The sequence below is a fragment of the Mercurialis annua genome, linkage group LG7, assembly GCF_937616625.2.
Source record: "Mercurialis annua linkage group LG7, ddMerAnnu1.2, whole genome shotgun sequence".
Taxonomy (NCBI): Eukaryota; Viridiplantae; Streptophyta; class Magnoliopsida; order Malpighiales; family Euphorbiaceae; genus Mercurialis; species Mercurialis annua.
Genome location: NC_065576.1, coordinates 42126940 through 42146922, shown reverse-complemented (window position 1 = coordinate 42146922; position 19983 = coordinate 42126940). Strand labels below are relative to the sequence as shown.

The window sequence follows — 19983 nt, the reverse complement described above, 5'->3', positions numbered from 1 at the left end:
ATTTTAATAGAATACATTAAATGTTTACATTATTGAAACCAAAGGGATCACTTTGTTTGATCATAAAAAGGATGTAAATCTGAATTACAAAAAAGTTTAGAGATGTAAAAAAAAATTATAGGAATAATTTCGTCTAATACATAATGATTAAAATAACTAAAATATTAGAAAGAAATAATAATTTCTTAAAACTTATGAGAGAAATAAAATTTCATGCCTCAACTCATGAGGTAATAATAATTTCTTAAAACTGTGCTAATATATTTATCATTTACCAAAAAAAAAATCGTACATTATTGATAAATTAATTTATATATTTTTTAAAGAAATATACAAGTATAAAAAATTAACAAATAATTTTCAGTTTTTATATTAAAAATATAGTCTAAAAATAGAATTATAAAGATTTTATGAACAAAATTCTACAGTTATTTTGTTTTTAATGCACTTGCTACCATTGGATGAACAAAAAAAGATTACTACTACAAACTAAAATACAAAAAGGAAAATTTTCTTACTAGTCGTCGCTGCTAAAAAAAGGACTTACTTTTGACAAGAATGAAAATATAAGGACTTAAGTTTTATAAAACAAAGTAGAGGGACCCAAAGTCGAACAAAATAAAGGTACTCTTTTGCTGTTCTTTCATAAATCGAAAATCATATTTTGGTGGGTATTTTTGCCTCTCTTCAGCTTTAATTCCGTCCTTCATTACTCGTCATCAAAGTTATTTCAGTTTTCACCCTCAGAAAAAGGCAAAACAAAGGCGACTCTTTGGGCTGCAACTAAGTTCCAATTACCAAGTAATCTCTCTTACTAATTATGCCCTCAAGCTGTTTGTACATTTGCCTCAATGAAACTTTTTAAATTTATGTCATTCACTCTCTAATACATGTATTATCAGTCTATCACCAAACCCTAAACATGTCATACCAGGATGATCTCACAAGTTTTTAGGGCTTTTCTGATTCTGGTTTGATGATTAATATTTTCCCTCATCCTCATTTACTTCACTAGAAATTGACAAATTGTTGTATTGTGATTGCTTGTGTGGAAGTTTCATTTTGCTATTGTTCTTAGTTTAAATTCTCTTAGTAAACCACCATTGACAAACATATAATTCTTCGATCCTTTCTTTGTTGCTGTGCTGTAAATAAGATAAAAAAGAGAAAACAAGGAACAAAATGTGAATATGTAAGACGTTTAAAGGTATTGAAGGGTTTATTAAGTATTATTTTTTTCTCTGTAATACAAGCAGTTTGCAGCTGCAACTGCTTCTTAGCTCTAGAGAAGTCTTAACTGTTAGGCTCTGCTTATTGGGGTGGTGGTTTGACACGATTCAAGTGCAGATTTTTTTATATAGGTCCATTTTACATTGTGCAGCAAGTGCTCCAATAGCTCAAGTTCCTAATAGCTATAGGTTGTTTTAGTACGTTAGATGCTGGCCGGTAGAAGGTCGTTGTGCTTTGAAGAGAAAACGATGGATTTCTTATGTCTTTGAGTAGGTTAGTCTTTTTCCGACTATGATGGTTCGTTTTCTGCAATTTCGGGACATAATACTCGGCTGGCCAAGTATTGAGCCTTGTCTTGCCATCCTCTGCAGAATTTTGAAGGTGAACAATAACAGAGATTGGAACTTTTAGTCTCTGTAGTCATTAGTGCTTATGATCACGAGAAGAAATAAACAATTATGGGAATTTTTGGATGTTAGCATGGAATGATAAGCTAATATGCCTCCTCCTCTGGTCGATGTTTTTATTGTTGCTTCTTGCACATTGTCAAGTCTGAATCAGGTCTCTCCTGACTTTTTTATGTCATCTTTTGTTATTATCATCAGCATGTTATTTATCTTATTTCTGTATTTACACCTTAGAGCAGCAGCCATAGTAGTTTCAAGAATGTTGCACTAGAAAATAGCGCGGAAGCTTTGACGCAGATCGTGTAGTCTTGAGGTCCACAGCTTGAGAATTCCTTGGCTTCGGCATCTACCTAGTTTGTCCGACTATTAATAATTAGTACTAGTCAACTTGCTAGCTCCACGTGTGGACTGGAAGCAGAAAAACTGAATGAAATCTACCACACACGGAAGAATTCTTCAAATAATGAAAGCTGAAGGTAGAATCTTGTAAAAATTGACATTGACAATGAGTAAATCCTTCTTTCTTTTAGCTGTCAATAGAGAATGAAAGAGTATTTGCTATCTACTTCCAAATCTCTACAATTTGGTAGTGTAGCACTTTTGGCTAGAACTTCTATTTCATGTCGATCAAGATACTGGCAAGGTTAAGGAGCATAGGTGAACTAGTTGTGCAGAACTTTGAAGATATAACAGTCAAAAGTGGGTGATATGCCATATGTAAGGACATTTTCAATTGGTGCAGCAGCAGAATGCTATAAGAATAGAACATTCTCAAATTTTCTTAACTGTGCTGAATAGAACATTCATGGATTCGAAGTTTCGAACTTCGAAGAGTTCTGCAGCTTCCAAACTATTGCCTGCATTTTTGATATGCAGTTTGTACTTTGTATCAAGTGTTTCGAGGGTTGAGGAAGTCAGTAGTCACAAGACTACGTTAATTCGAACAGGAAGCAAGTCTGATAGCTATCCTGCTTTTTTCGACTGAAAGTGAAATGAAGCTAGTATCCTGATGCTAGTCGGTGGCCTGGAAGAATATCAATATCGGTATCTAGACTTCCGGGCAGCAGTTAAACACTTCGTGTCTGCATTTCCAATAAGTTTTGGTGTTGATATATAATAAGAAGGAAGAAAACAACCGTTAAATTTGGATTATTATTCTGTTCATTTGGCTGCAAATAGTCATGTCATGGCAGGGAAATTGCGTCTGTCTCCGGCTGCTGCATTCAGAACTCAATTATTTATCTGAAAAAAGTTTGAATAAGCCAGACAAATAAAATTAAAGTTGAAAGGAAATGAGAATTGGAGCGTTTCATTTCAATTATGAGAGGAGGGATCCATATTCTTTTTGTTCTTTATTTCTATAAAGAACTGAAGCATATCGTCGGAGCACCGCCATACGCAGCAAGAACAACATAGACGGGATGGCACTATTACTGCAGCCGGAACACCGATGAGGACGGTTGAGATGAGTTTCAATTAGAAAACATTCACAGAATACTAAATATTAGACAAACAAAGGAAAAATCAGTTCAAATGTCCTTGTTTTCTCTTTTTATTTTCTTTACAGCACAACAACAAGAAAGGATCGAAGACTTTTATGTTTGTCACTGGTAATCGAAGAGACGACAATGGTGGAGAGAAGAGAAAATGAAAGGAGAGGAGGAAACATAGAAAATAAAGAGAGAGAGAAAAGTTACTAAATTTTTTCTTTTTAATTCAATTTTTCAACATGTCCTGACATAGACGGAGAGAGACAGGGCCACATGGGGACAGATGGCGAGGAAAAGGCTGAAAAATGATTAAATCGTTTTCATTTTTTTGGAGACGGAAGGGCCGTGAATGGCGCCGCCATAAAGGTCGGGGGGTTTAGTGACCGTTTTGAAAAGTCAGGGGGTTTAATGAAGTTTAGGGTAAAGGTCAGGGTCCATGGGTGATTATTAGCCTAAATTTTCATATAATGTATTATGACTATTGCTACAGTGTATCTGCTTCTAATCCATATGTGTTTGTTATGCAGGAGAGCAGGCGTAGCGTATGCGATGAAAGTCAAGCTGCTCCGTATCCTTTTTATTATATACAATCTTTCTTCTGAAATTAGAATTATATACTGTTGTTTTATTTAATTTATTAAATTTATTATTTGTCAATCGATTTGAGATGACTTTCAGTTATCATTTAAGCAAATTATTCTTTCATATTGCTGAGGAATTATGTAAACTATATGGTTTATCGTACTAGAATGAGCATGTACACAACTACGTTTGTATATAATGATAACCTCAATTTTTCCATTTAACCTTGTATACGTATTTCAACCAGGATCGCCTTAGTGCATATGATAAAGAAAACTTCACTACTCTTCTATAATATCGGTGTTTTAAATCTTTTCACTACTCTTAGATGATGCTTGCACCTGTTGTATTATAGTTAAGGTAAAATGGTGTAATTATAACAGCTATTCCTTAACATATTTCCTTCTTGAATTTCTTCTGGATTTGTCCAAAGAGTAAGTCCTTTTATCTCTCATTAGCTTTCCATACGGTTGAGAACTTGTGTTCATTCATGGGATTCATTCTTTATACGAACTGGCTGAAAATCTCGACATTTTTCTTTAATCAGAGAGACTAAAACTCTAATTTCCTTTGTGAATTATAGGTGGCATGCGATTGCTACATGGACTTGGGATGCGCAGGATGAAACATGTGGGATCTGTAGGATGGCCTTTGACGGTTGTTGTCCTGATTGTAAACTTCCGGGGGATGATTGCCCACTTAGTAAGTTACCCTTATCAACTTCATCTCTAGTTTTCTTTAAATTCTCTTTTTCAATGTCTTCAGTATCAATCTTTTTTTCCTACTGTTGAATATCTACTCAAGGTTTGTTCTTTTCAATCAATTTTCACAGCATAATTTCTTGAACCTCCTGTGTATGCCAAGTTAAATATTCATCTCCTCGTATTTTACCTGTTTTAGCCAGGAAATGTGCATTCGGTTCAAACCAAATTAACAAAGATTTAAAATATATTTCAAACTAAACCGAACCATTCAGTTGGTTTCTTCGGTTTTATATGTACTAAAATTGAATTGAAATTTTATTCTGCAAACTAATAATGTGCATTTGGCATATAATGTTGCAGTTTGGGGAGTATGCAATCATGCATTCCATCTACATTGCATCTTAAAGTGGGTGAATTCACAAACTTCTCAAGCACATTGTCCGATGTGCCGCCGCGAATGGCAGTTTAAAGGCGAAGCAAATTAACTACATTTTGATGGATCTTCTTCAACCTTTTTATTTCTGGTGTCTTAACTCTATCTCTCTTTATTTGCAACTGGGTCCCTATACTTCATTTTCATATAGTTTGGCCCTCCAATATTGCATGTTTATAGATGGGAGCTCCTAACTAAAAAACCATAAGAGCATTTCGTAGTTTATAATTTTCTCTATATATCTGTTCATTTAACGGATGATCAAAATATACAGATGATTTCAAAAAAAAAAATATACAGATGGACTACTGATGTCATAAACTACTTGCTGATAGATTGAATATAAAATCTAAGGAATTATAAGAATTATTTTAGAATATTAAAATATTAAAATAATCTGTTATTGATAGTGGATTAACACTTTCTTATTAGAAGGTGAGATTTTAGAAAATGATTGATTATCCACATTTTTTTATCTTGCTAAACTATTAATTTTAATTAAATTTATAAATCAACTGTAGCAATCATACATTTTAATCATATAAAATCCCTAAATATCCAAAGTATTTTTGTTTGTGTTTCAGATTATAATTTATGACTAATTTGAATAAAAATTCATTCATTCATGAAGTTTATCTTTATCAAGTCAAATATTAATAGATTTATCGTTTTATTAGAACACAATTTTATTGGATCAGTTGTAAATTAAGTTATGAATTTTAAAGTATTTTGCAATTTAGATATAAATTTTCAATTTTTACAATATGAAACATGAATGAATTATTAAATTTTTATAATATAAAATATTGATTGGATTTTTGACATAATATCACTGATGTGGATGTCGTTAATATATACTACTCTCTCCGTTCCATTTTGGGATGTCCCGTTTATAAAGTTTCATTTCTATTTTTGGATTGTTTTTCTATTAAACTTCTATTTTTATTTTCTTAATTTACACTATAATTAATAGGGATAAAACATAAAAAAATATAAAAAGACAAAAATAATAAATATTTTTTTAATCTATGTCTAAAAGCAAACAGGACTTCTAAAATGGAACGGAGAAAGCATTAGTAAGGCATTTTAGAAAATATATGTTCACATGTAAAATTGACTGTTTGAACAACACAACTTATAATCAAAATATCATAAACGCATAATAGTACTTGAATTTGATAAAAATGAGTGTGTTTAATAATACTAGTTTCGCATTACGTGCTATGCACGTGGCTCGTAACGTAATTCCTCAATGAACATATTAGTAAATTTATTATAATTATATCAATTTTTTATTTATAATTAATATTAAATTAGTTAAGATTTTTTGTAAAAGTAAATATAATATATTCGGTTATTAAATTTTCTTCTTTTGGTTTTATAATAACTATAATTAAATAATTAACTTAATTTTATTAATAATATCTTTTAAAATAATAAGATAGAAATTTAAATAATAATATATTGACCAAATACAGTATTTTAATTTTGTAGTTCAATCAAACTAAAAGATAGGTATTCCTACTAATTTGGAGACAATTTAGCTATTTTTTACATACTAAAAATTAAATTGAAGATAATTTTAGCTACCTATTCTAGTTAGTACTTTAATTACAATAGTGGTCAATTAAATAACTAATTAGTTAATGACCATAAAACCTTTATTTAGTAGTAAACTGAAAAGTATTATTCGGTAAATTTGTCTGTCCCCTCCCATCCGTGCTTTTATATATAGTATAGATATAATCCAGCTAATTAGCAATCATTTGTCTACTTGTCGGCAATTAACACATTGCTGGGAACTCATTGAAAATGCTTTTTAAAAGATGTTAAGCAAATGGACCCCAAAATTAGATTGATTGATGTACAAGTTATTGTATGAAGAAAATAAAAGAGTGATGGAGATAGAAAAAAAATAGTAAAATTTATCGGCTGAATTGTGATTTGAAACACATTGACTGGAAATAACAGTTTAAGCTTTCAGGAATTTTGGAATTTATTTAAAAAATTGAAAATTCTTTCAATATGACAAAAAAAATTGGAGTCCGAATTTAAATTTTTATAACTATCACAATAGATAAAAGTTTTGAAAATGTGTTTTTCTTTTAAGGGTAATTGATTTTGGAGGTCACTGTACTTTTAAAAAGTTGCAAAATGGTGACCGAACTTCAAAACGTAACATTTTAGTTACTATACTATTTGGTTATGTTAAGGTAGAAGGATTTTTGGTTACCGAAGAAAATTATTTCAAGTCGATTTTTTGTTGATTGTGTATATATGAAATATAAGATATTATTTGTTATAAATAATCAAAATTTAATTACTACGTATGTATAATTTGACCGTAAAACACTTAAAAACCTTCCAAAATCAGATATTTGAAAGTTTAGTAACCAATTTGTTACGTTTTGATGTTTGGTCACCATTTTGCAATTCTTGAAAAGTACAGTGACCCCTAGAATCAATTACCCTTCTTTTAAAGAAAATTATGCATATCGTCTCATATTTAGAGTCATTTATGGTCGAATTTGATAGAATAATCATCACATTTCTCGCTCTTTTTACTAATAATAATAATAATAATAATAATAATAATAATAATAATAATAATAATAAGTTTAATTAAAAACTACTATTATAATTGTTTAATGCAGAGTAATTAAGCCATTGCAGCCACTTTTGCACGCATAGACTACTCAAGAGATAAAGGAAAAGTATTATTTCTCAAAAATGCTAATGGTGTCTAAAGTAAATTAAAATAATGGAAACTTCGTTGATAAGTGTGTTATTATGCTTTATAATCTATATTACTTCGTTGATAAGTGTGAAATTATGCTTTATAATCTATTTCCTATAATTCGCATAATTTCATTTACATTTTTTTTTTTGACAATCGAATAATCTTTCATTAATAATAAAGAGCAGTTACAGGTGTAAGAATTCAGAAAGGGTATAACCATTTCTAATGACCTGACATGGAACAAGATCTAAACCTTCATTCACATATCGCCTTACAAAACAAAATCAAAATTACATAACCGCTCTAACACAATAAGATCCAATCCTTTTCTGTCTAACAGAAGACTCACAAACTCTTTATAAAAAACAACAAATCTTTCATATAGAAAAAACAACAAAACTTTCAAAAAAGAAAGACAATCGCTGTAAAATAGTTATCAAAAAAAAAATAATATAACCTATAACGATTTCATCTTCAATCTTGAAAGAACTTGATCCATCTCTGATTTTTTATTTGTATATCTATTGAAATTGATGCGCCTCGTCGATAGATTTATCAACCAAAATGAAAAAGATGAAAAGGAGTCGGTCATTTATTTTATTCTAAAACAATAAAAATAAAATGGCTACCGCCAACGGCAAAAATAAACCATTGACGGCAGCCGAAACAAAAAATAAAGGAGAAACGCTTGACGGCTAGGGTTTTCTATTTGAGAGAGAGGGGAGAGGAAATTTCATTTACATATATATAACATATGAACTTGACTGAAGTTGATATCAATTTAATTATAACTGATCACTTATACTATTTGAGTTATGATGTTGTTAACTATCATTAACTTATTTTTGAATGTGAAGCAATTGTTTTGAACTTCAATTTAAGGTCTTTGACTTTATTATTTACATTCTTTTTCTATTTTTTTACATTAAACTTCTTATTTAGGCTGATGCAGGACTATACTGTGGTGAATTTGTATAAAATTACATTAAATTAATTACTCATTTATATAAAATAAATTTAGATTTAATTAATCTCTTACTTTAAAAAATGATTCGTATATATTATATTGATGATATTTTGATTATTTAACGATTGGTTTTTAGCGACGGATTTTTTTATCGCTAAAGACTGAAATTCGTCGCTAAATTTTTAGCGATAGATTATCGATGGACGAACTGCGTCCATCAATAAATTCCTCGTCACTAAACGGTCAACGACGAAAAAAAATAAAAAATACGTCGTTAAATTAGCGATGGATTACCGACAAATTTGTAATTTGTTGTTAATTTACCGATGGATTAGCGACGGCGATATATTGGTTAGCGATGCACAAGATATTGATTTTTCAAAAATTTATGATTATTTGGCAATAGATTACCTACAGAATTTAGCAATAGTTTGTTTTAAATTTTTTTTAATTAAATCATAAAATTTATTCGTTTTAATTATTATTTAATATCAATTTTAATGTTTTCGTTTATCATTTTCAAGATTTTCGCAAATTTTTCAGTAAATCACTCATCCTACCATTACTCCTACCTAAAACTCTTTAACCCTGAATGTCTTAACCAACTCAAATTATTGTCATAAATTTATGTATATTATATTTTTGACTTATAATTAAAAAGAACAAATAATTACTCCCACATTTTAAAAAAAAATTATTATGTTTTAAAATAATATATTTTAAAAAAAATTATTTTTTTAAAATAACTTTTTTTATTAATAATTGGTTTTTAAATATATATTTTTAAATTTTTTAAAATTAATTGATTTGTAGTGACTGGTTACAAAATTAGCGACTAATAAATAATATGTCGCTAATCCATCGCTAATTAGTGTTGCAATCTGTCGCTAATTAAAGACGAGTTACAATATTTGTCACTATACGGATAAGTAAAAATTTGTCGCTAATTTTGGCTGAAATTTTTGGTGCCTTGTTTCCTGCCAAAATAGCGACATATCTATTGTTAAATCCGTTAGTAATTTTATCTGTCGGCAAAATTTGGTGGAAAATTTCCGCCAAATTAGCGACGGATTCCGTCGCTAATCCGTCGGAAAATGTTAGATTTCCGTCACTAAAATTCGTCGGTAATTCATTGTTTTTTAATAGTGAATTTATTTTATATTTGTAAACAAATATTTATATATTAAAATTTATTTAAACATAATAAAAGATGTAGATATTTTTTTAATTATCATTTATAAAATAACATTGATATCTTCAAACTCTAAATCAGTACAATATGACTCTTAAGATTATAAATCAATGAAAATCAACTCTCAAAACTAACTCCATTCATATTTCTGTTAGAAAAAGAGTCGATTTACATCTGTTATTGAATCACATTGAATTAGAATTAAAAAGATATAAATAATTTTTTTAAAAAGCAAGTATTTGCACTTTTTACCTATAAAATTGATATTATCTATTTTGTTGTTATATAGACAGGGATGTAATGAAAGTGAGGCCATAAAAATGAGGTGTAGAGTAGAGAAAAGCATTAGGTATTGCAGAGCAGTTGAACCCATTGGTCATTCATTCTCTTTATTCACATTAATTTCATCTACTTTACTATCAATTTTTATTTTATGTTTGCCATCGTAATAAGATCACTCATATATTCACCTAATCCTTCGACTTTATACACCTGCACAATTCTTTGGAAAAAAACAAAAACAAAAAAACCTTACATAATACTATGATAATACTACTAATATTTAATCTTCAACTTATTTCTAGTCAACCATAATTTAATGTAGGGGTCATTGAACAATAATATATTTTAATCTAATACTCTTAAAGAAAATAAAATTGTGTGTAATTTTCTTAATAGTTCTTTAATTATTTTCTCTGATGCCATTATCTTTTTGTTTTCTTTGTAACCAAACTATTCTTAAATTTACCGATGAGCTATAACTCAAATGATATAAGCGCTGAGCAGTAAACTGCTAGATCATGAGTTCGATTTCTCCCACAAGCGCTCCTCTCTCCTCCAATTATAAAAAAAAACCTATTCTTAAACTTTAATTTTATAACTTAAAATTTGGCTAAACTCGTTATGAAGCCACTGTATTTCATCATCTTTTAAGGATGCCTCTACTCCGAAATATCTACATGCTTGCCAAATTTCAATTTTCATAGTTTTTTTTGTATTTTTTTCAGTCTCTCAATTTACAATTTTTCTCTTTCAATCACAAAAATTAAGATTTAGCAAATATAGTGATGGAAAAGATAACTTTTCGGGATAGAGACTACCAGAATAAAAGTAGTTACATAGACCTAAAAGTTAAGAGATAAGAGTCATATATGCCCCTACCGTTTGACTTAGGGTCATTTATGTCCTCATGGTTCGGAAAGATGCAAATATGCTCCTAATATTTTTAAATTGTTTCGTTTAGATCCTTACACTTATAACATGGTTAGGAGTATATATGACCCTTTTTGAAAAACGTCAATGGCATAAATGAACCCATTTAAAAACGTTACGCATCTTTCCGAACTATGAGAGTATAGATGATCCCGAGCCAAACTTTAGGGGCATATATGACTCTTTTTTCCAAAAATTAATAATAATTTTCTTCTTCTTTTCATAAGGCCAAGAGAGAAAAAGCAAAAGAATAAAAGGGAAAGTACCATTGATAAAATAAAAACAACTTACTATAACACCTAGACAAACTTAAGTTAACTACTCCTATATTATTATTTTTAACTAACCTATCTACTACAGTATGTTTTTTTTATTACATTTTATTTGCATGCTTTATTACATTAGCTCTTTACCACATGTTGGTTAGGTAGGTAGGCAATTTTTAAATTATTTGGTCACTTTCTTGTCATTGAAATTTAAGGCCTATAAATCTCAATCTACTATTGGCTATCTTAATCACTTTTACTATCTAATTAAGTAGCTTCCTTAAAAAAGAAGCTTCTCATTTGGGCATTTCTCATAATCTTCAACACCAAACAAAAATGGGTTTGCTTGGTTTATTTGGGATACTTATGTTTGGTTTTTTGGGATTTATGGGATCAAGTGAAGCTCAACTTCAAATGGGATTTTATTCACAAAGTTGTCCTAAGGCAGAACAAATTGTGGCAACCTTTGTGAACCAACATATCCATAATGCTCCTTCACTTGCTGCCACCTTTATTAGAATGCATTTTCATGATTGTTTTGTTAGGGTAATATTCATCTCTCTTCTCGAATTTTACGTTCCGGCTTATCATTTTCATTTTCGGAAGGTTTTTAATACTTCGAAATTTTATATTTACAATCTATGTTTGAAAAAAATATATCGCTTCGATTTTTTCTTTTTCATGTGGAAATTAAATTACCAAAATACAAAAAATAAAATGATGATAACCGTAGCGTAAAATGCGTATAGTTCAGTAATCCGGTTTGAGATGATGAGTTGATTACTTATATGTTTGGTTTACTATTTCCCAGGGTTGTGATGCATCCGTGCTGTTGAATACATCATCATCAGGCACTAATCAAACGGAAAAAACTGCAATTCCAAATTTAACATTGAGAGGATTTAGTTTCATTGACGGCGTTAAAAGCCTGTTAGAAGCAGCCTGCCCTGGTGTTGTTTCCTGTGCTGATGTTATTGCCTTGGTTGCCAGAGACACCATTGTAGCCACTGTAAGAAAAATAAATTTGATTTACATTTTGGTTTAAATATGTTAATTAATCGAATGGGTAACGGCTTGGACAGGGCGGTCCGACATGGAAAGTTCCGACAGGACGAAGAGATGGAACAGTGTCAATAGCGTCGGAAGCATTGAATAACATTCCAGCTCCGACTAGCAACTTAAGCACTCTCCAAACACTCTTTGCTAATGTTGGACTTGACCTCAAAGACCTCGTTTTGCTATCCGGTAAACTAATTATTTTGCTAAGATATCAAATTCAAAAATATAGTCGAGTTGAGTCAACTAGTGAATTACTTAAATTGACTCGAAAAATATTTAAATTTGACTTAATGTTAATCCAATGGAGCTATTCGAGTCGATTATATAGTCGAATTCAAATATCAAAGTAGTAGTTTGACGTGCTTGCAAGCCTAGACCAAGTTTTGATTACTTTACTTTTTTTATCGTTTATAGTTAAACACATCCACGATCGATAATGCTTTTAGTTTTTTTACTGAAATTTTATGCTTGTTCGCGCTTTAAGATAAATAGAGATTTGCATACATGAATGTGTTAAAAATACTAATAAAATTATGAAATAATTATTCCATTGCATCTGTTGTATTACATTTGTATATCAACCAATAAAGTATATAAATTTTAAATATATTTTTACAATATCTATATAAACATTATAAACTTCACGTATCTTATTAATTTATTATATAAATAATGTGGAACGCGATTAAAAAATAATTCCGAAAATTTTGTTAAAAGTCTCATCTAATAATGTTGTTGGTTGATAAAAATTTCAGGTGCACATACAATTGGAATTGCACATTGTCCATCATTTTCAAGCCGGCTATACAATTTCAGTGGAATAGTAGGGAATCAAGATCCAGCATTAGACAGTGAATATGCAGCTGAACTAAAGGCAAGAAAATGCACAACTCCGAACGACAACACTACAATAGTCGAAATGGATCCCGGAAGCCGTAAAACGTTCGATCTCAACTATTACTCAAATTTACTGAAGAGGAGAGGCCTTTTCCAATCGGATTCCGCCTTGACTACATCGTCTTCTACATTGTCCGTAATCAACCAGCTTCTCAGTGGCTCAATTGAGAATTTCTTTGCTGAATTTGCTACTTCTATGGAGAAAATGGGACAAATTAATGTCAAAACTGGGACTTCTGGTGAAATTAGGAAGCAATGTGCATTTGTTAATTAATGGTTAGATTTTGTTGTTTATTTTCTTGTATTGATTGTGTTTGTATTTTTATTTTTGGTTGGAGTTGATTATTTGGTGTATGTGTGGTTAAGTTATGAGTTTGTATAACTGAGTTTCTTTACTCTTTAACTGTCAAAACAAAAGACATTCCCTACTTGTACTATTATTATTTATTGCATGATTTTTTACTTCTTGTCCATTTGTCTTTTTTTTTGCTCCAATGAATTGTTATAAATATTTGACAAAAATGAATTGGTATAAATATGTCAATATAATGCACTATTATATGCAATGAACATATATCAGTATTTTAAAATAAAAGTTAGAGATTTTAAATAAATTCTTTCATGGCTAAACTCATCAAGAGGCTCTTGTATTATACTAATTTTATTCCGAAAGTTTTTATATTATTTTTTTATTCTTCAAGTCCCTCGATATCTAGGTCCTTTTTTTGTTTTTTTAGTCCTTCTACTCACAAATTTTTTTCACTAAGAATGACTTGAAAGTTTTTTTTTCCAAAGATAGATCTATTGATGAATATAACAATACAAGAGTGAAAGTCATATGACAATAATTTTTTATATGATCTTTCAAGATTAAGCAACCAATAAAAGGCAACAAACGTGATACAAAACACATAGTAGGACTTTTTGAAAAAAAATGGTATAATACAAAAATCTCCGCATGAATTGACCTTTTTTTAGGTGAAACAAGTCCACCATATAGGATTACGAACTATGACACGTAACATATCCATCAATAAAAGTTAGTTTTTTTTCAACGAAGAGGGACTCTCCCGAACCGCAGTTCAGGACCACTTCAATTACGGAATGTGAACCATTTGCAAGCTTACAAATCTGATAATTGCGGGCTATAATGACCAGCGGTCCAATTCCAAACTTCATTTATTAGAAAGGGTGTAGTCGGAATTTGATCGCACAACATGTAGCTCAAATGGCTGAGACTTAAAACTAGATCAAAGACTTGTATTCAGTGAGAAGTCCGGACGATGGGATGCCAAAGTTAGCTTCCCCGAGAGTTTACCCAGTTGGTCGGGCTCCGCGGGGAGTTTTCTCATAAAAAAAAAGGACAAAAAAATTCTATGAGGACTATGATAGTTTTTATAAGTAAATTTAAGGCTTAATCCATCTAAAGATCCTTGTACTTTACACCTTTTTTCCGTAGGTTCTTATACTTCATTTTTGTATTATCTGGTCCTTCTACTTACCTATTTTTGATTTTCAGGTTCTTTTTGAGTTTTTTTCAGTCCTTCTACTTACAATTATTTTTTCCTTCAATCCCTATACTTACCATCTTTTTTTCCTCCAGTCATACAAAATGACTGGAAAAAATTCAAAAAGGACCTGAAAAATAAAAATAGGTAAGTAGAGGGATCAGATAATACAAAAATGAAGTATAAGGACCTACGGAAAAAAACGTGTAAAGTACAGGGATCTTTAGATGGGTTTGGCCTAAATTTAATGATTTATTTTAAAAGAGGCAAAAGGTTCAGATTGACCCTCATGGTTGGAGTCAAAAACTATTTAAGGCCATGAGGTGAACATCACTTTAACCCTTATGGTCATCAAAAATGGTACAAAAAGGACCATTTCGTTAACAACGTTAAAAATTCTATATTTTTTAATAAAAAGTTTAGATAAACCCATGTGGTCGACAATTAAAATATTTAAATTTTTATAATCTAAAATGTGTCCAACTTTTTTTTAAATAATTATTTTGATTATTATAAAATTATTCTAAATTAATACTTATTATTTTTTTCATTTCAATTAATAAATAGCTAATTTTTAATTTTTTATATCTTATTCAGTAGTCAAAAAAATTGATTATGTGCATAAATTTTAATTTAATATTAGAATTTTTATTTGTTTGAATAATTTTTATTTTATTGATAAAAAGTATATAGTTACTCAGTATAATTTTTTATTCACATAAAAAAGTTATGTTAATTATTTAGCGTAATTTTTTATTTAATTAAGATAAACAAAAAATTATTTATAATTATTTATAAAATTTATTTATTAATTATACTAAGTAAAATAGTAATTTTAATTTACTTAATATAAATTATTATTTAATTACACTATGTGAATAATGTATTGGTGTAATTAAATAATAATTATATTAAGCTATTACAATAATATTTTGAATGTTTTATTTTATTTTTTATTTAATTATACAAAGTATAAAATTTATTATAATTATAGTATTTAATTTAATTAAACTAAGAATAAAAATTATTATAATTAAAAAAATTATACTTAGAAATAAAAATAAATTTTTAACATAGTATAAATATACAATATACTGAATAAATTTAAATAAATTTCAAATAATAAAATAATTCAAGATATAAAAATCATTAATTTAGAATAATTTTATAATAACCAGAAAAATATTTTACTTTTAAACAGAAAGTTTGAATCATTTTAGACTAAAGGCTAAATATTCTAATCTTTTTACTATGAGGGCTTATTGAAACTTTTTACTTTAAAGAACTAGAGTTTTTAACATAATTAACGGTTTGGTCCTTTTTATACCATTTTTAATAACTATAGGGGTTTAAGTGAAACATTGTCTATCTCATAAGTCTAAATATTTTTTGGCTACAACCACGAGGGTCAATCTGAAAATTTTGCCTTTTAAAAGACTATTTTTATTTTCATTTGGATTTTGACTAAGAGCAAATAATTTTAGGCATTAGAAAGAAAAGAAGAGAATGACCTCATAAAATGTAGTCTTTTTATTACACTTAAGGTACAAAATTTTACAAGAAAGAGCAACTTAATAAACATAAACAAAGTTATTCACCCCAAATATTTAATCATAAACACACACAAAAGCTCCCTAAAATATAATACACTTTCAATGAACCCCTTCAACTCATTATTTTGCCGTAAAAAACAAAAAGCAAATAAATAACTTACGAAATGAAAACAAATTGAAAGCTTGATTAATTAACAAGTGCACAATGCTTCCTAATTTGACCCTCTGACCCGGTTTTGACATTGATTCTACCCATTTTCTCCATGGCCTTAGCAAATTCAGCAAAAAAATCGTGAACCGAACCGCTGAGTATTTGGTTAATAAACGAGAAGGTAACCGAGTTGGTGGTCAAGGCAGCATCCGATTCGAAAAGTCCTCTTCGTTTAAGTAGAAGTGAGAAATAGCTAAGGTCAAATGTGTTTCGGCTCCCAGGATCCATTTCTATTTTAGTAGTGTTATCCTTTGGATTCGGACACTTCTTTGTCTTTAGATTTTCGGCATATTCACTGTCTAGACTCGGATCTGTCTGACCGGTTCCGCTAAAGTTGTATAACCGGTCCGAAATTGTTGAACAATGAGCCACCCCGATTGTATGTGCACCTAAAACAGTATCAAATCATCGTGTGTCAATACAGATAATGCGAAAATCTCATTTTTACGAGATCAGATTATAAATATAAAAGTTTGAGAAGCATTGTTGAGAATAGAAATGGAACGCTGAAATGTATGATCCGATAAACTTCCGTAAAAAGCATTATTAAAAATGAAAACGGAACTCATACACAATTTGAATATTCCTTTTACGGATGGATAAAATGTATTATTTGTGCAAAGTTGAAGGGTGTGTAATAATAAATTACCAGAGAGCAGGACTAGATCCTTCAAATCTAGGCCTTGGTTGGCAAAAAGAGTTTGGAGAGTAGTAAAATTTGCAAACGGAGCTGGGATGGCTGTGGTTTCTGAGGCTCTTGATATCACTCCATCCCTCCTGCCTGTGGGAACATTCCAAAATGGACCTCCCTGTCGAAAAATTAAATTAATATTATTATTATGTGACTACATTTTCAGAATATGAAAACTTCAATAAGTATTTATATGGTATCAGAAATTTAATTTTTATCTTAAGAGATAACACATCGCCAATCATTACTTTTCAATCCGATATCTTATTTTAAAAATATACTATCACATCAATTACCATATCAGTCGTCATATGATGTGTCGTCGTTATAGCAACATGTTTTAAAAATATAACGACACCGATTACCACATAAACTAATTTTTTTGACTTAAAACTTTAAAATCAAATTGAACTATATGATAAAAAGTTTGATAGCATTACAAAAATGTATGCAATATAATTTTCTTTTTCAGTAAGTAATATTTTATTGGAGGAACATACTGTGGCAACAATGGAGTCCCTTGTGACCAAAGTAAGAATATCAGCACAAGAAACAACGCCTGGACATTCTTCTTCAACCAAACTCTTCACTCTGTCAATGAAATCAAAGCCTCTCAATGTCAAATTTGGAGGACCAACTTTTTCAGGTGATGTTGTGTTCAGCAGCACAGATCCATCACATCCCTGTAAATATTAATCAACACACATTAATTAATCATTAATTAACCAATAATTAACACTAATTAATAACCAAGACACAATAATTAACATTAATTACCCTAACAAAACAATCATGGAAGTGCATTCTTATAAAAGCAGCAGCCAAAGAAGGAGCATTATGGATATGATCATGAACAAAATCCAACACTATTTTTTCAGCTTTTGGGCAGCTTTTTGCATAAAAATTCATCTCCAATCCACCACCTTCAGCACTTGAGCTCATAATTAGTAGAACACCAAATATTATCATGCACAAATACCCAATTTGCCCTCCCATCTTCATAATTTGTCAATTTGGTACTACTATGTTTTGATTGACATGAGAGAAAATTAATTTATAGGTGTAGAATGGTGCTACAAGATAAGAAGCAAGATGATTGAAACAGTTTCATTTTGCTAACGAACATGTGCATTCTTGCATCACTTTAACTTAATTTAATCTAACTTGGCTTTTTAATTTATGATTAGTTTGGCTTGTCTCTGCCTCACCGCCTCTACTACTAGGATTCATATAATTAATCAGTGGACCTTCCATTTTTTAATTACAAGTAATAACAAAAAGTTGATTGTAATAGGATGGCAAATTATAATATATTTAATTAAAACTCATATAATTTTAAGAAATTGTCTGTCTAATTTTGTCCAATTTTTTTGTTGGTACTAAAATACTTTTTTATTATTAATAGCATGAAAAGTGGATTGTTCCTCCAAATGTTGACTAATTTGCCATACAAATAACATACTGAATTTTGTTATTTTATTAAAAAAACCAAACTTTTACGACTTGTTGCAATTATATCCAAACCTTTTAATTTTTGCAATAATATCCAAATTGCATTTTTTTGTTGCAATAATATTCAAATTGCATTTTTTGTAGCAATAATAGTCAAATTGATGGTTAAACTTGTTGTTTTCAATTAAGATATTAGGCTATTATTATGTTTTAATGTATAATAATATAATAAAAGTCCCAAAAAATGGCAAAAAGCTCAAAAACAATCACATAAAAAGTGCAATTTGGATATTATTGCAACAAAAAAATGCAATTTGAATATTATTGCAAAAATAAAAAGGTTTGGATATAATTGTAACAAGTTGTAAAGGTTTGGGTTTTTTTTGCCTATTAAGCCTTTTATTAATTAGACGTTTCATATTTTTTTTTTACTTGTTAGATATAATAGACTTAGAATGTGAATTGTCCGAACTAAAATATCAAAAAAAAATTTATCAATTTCATCAATAATCATTAATATAATAATTTATTTTCCAAAGGTTATTTTTTTTTATGAATCTAAGATTAATTTATATTGTGAATAATTGCTCACTGTATCTATAGAACCCCGCCATGATCACCATGCAAATTAACTTGAAAAGTAACAATATTGGGTATTAAATATTGTTTTAATTAATTAAGAGTTTCGATATTTTATAGAAATATAGCATCTGAAGCTTAGTATCTTAATTATTAGTTGGTGCATGAGAAATAGAAGAATTAGCATTATTAAGGTGAGGATATTATTAGATTAAAATAAAACATGGTGGGCTAAGTGAGACGTCTATGATTTGATGTTATGTCGCTTTTTTAGTTGGCAAAATACTACAATCAAAGAAGGTGATTACAAGAATATTAGTAGATTATTTATCATTTCTTTACCTGCTCTAAGGCTGCCCATGTTATCTTATTCCCACTTTGTTTTTTCTTCCCTATAATTCACTACTACCCAGCCACTCCCCTATAATTATTTTATTCATTTTAAAAAAATTAATATTTTTTAAAATATATTATGTTTTTAATTTATCATATAAATATTTAGTTATATTTTCTTTAATTTTGTTTATTTAATATTACAAAAAAAATGGATTGAATTATTTTTTTAATTATACTTGATGAATATTTATTTTTTTCTCACTATTATTTCTATTTTCAACTTCATACCAAATACATTTTAAGAGGGTGCATTCTTATATAGTTAGATAAAATTGTAAGAATTTATTTTAAATATTGTGTTTATTTGGTCAAAGAAATAAAAAAGGTTACATACTAAGATGCTATAATAGCTGGCCCTAATTTCTATTCCAACATATTTTCTTTTTCTTTAGCCCTTTATGCCTTAATATCAAA

General features: G+C 29.2%; 3 protein-coding genes across 6 annotated transcripts; 2 read left to right on the top strand and 1 right to left on the bottom strand.

Moving 5' to 3' along the window:
* The first annotated feature begins 598 nt into the window (after window positions 1-598).
* Window positions 599-5083, top strand: LOC126657695 (anaphase-promoting complex subunit 11). Of its 4 annotated transcripts, none has more exons than XM_056103836.1 (7): window positions 599-801; window positions 1382-1503; window positions 1602-2113; window positions 3655-3695; window positions 4131-4143; window positions 4293-4411; window positions 4774-5083. In XM_056103836.1, the coding sequence occupies exons 4-7, from the start codon at window positions 3677-3679 to the stop codon at window positions 4896-4898; spliced, it is 276 nt and encodes a 91-aa protein (XP_055959811.1). In that variant the 5' UTR covers window positions 599-801; window positions 1382-1503; window positions 1602-2113; window positions 3655-3676; the 3' UTR covers window positions 4899-5083. The 4 variants fall into 4 exon arrangements, with proteins under 4 accessions (XP_055959811.1, XP_055959812.1, XP_050208396.1 ...); XM_056103837.1 differs by having other exon boundaries at window positions 1382-1791; window positions 1872-2113; XM_050352439.2 differs by lacking the exons at window positions 1382-1503; window positions 1602-2113 and having other exon boundaries at window positions 600-801.
* A 6383-nt stretch (window positions 5084-11466) lies between these two features.
* LOC126654522 (peroxidase 3-like) lies at window positions 11467-13650 on the top strand. Its single transcript, XM_050348409.2, has 4 exons — window positions 11467-11769; window positions 12035-12232; window positions 12306-12468; window positions 13038-13650. The coding sequence occupies exons 1-4, from the start codon at window positions 11560-11562 to the stop codon at window positions 13451-13453; spliced, it is 987 nt and encodes a 328-aa protein (XP_050204366.1). The 5' UTR covers window positions 11467-11559; the 3' UTR covers window positions 13454-13650.
* Window positions 13651-16194: 2544 nt separating this feature from the next.
* On the bottom strand, window positions 16195-18309 carry LOC126654640 (peroxidase 3-like). Its single transcript, XM_050348567.2, has 4 exons — window positions 17920-18309; window positions 17643-17825; window positions 17101-17260; window positions 16195-16840 (listed from the first exon to the last, which is right to left on the bottom strand). The coding sequence occupies exons 1-4, from the start codon at window positions 18142-18144 to the stop codon at window positions 16428-16430; spliced, it is 981 nt and encodes a 326-aa protein (XP_050204524.1). The 5' UTR covers window positions 18145-18309; the 3' UTR covers window positions 16195-16427.
* Window positions 18310-19983: the final 1674 nt, after the last annotated feature.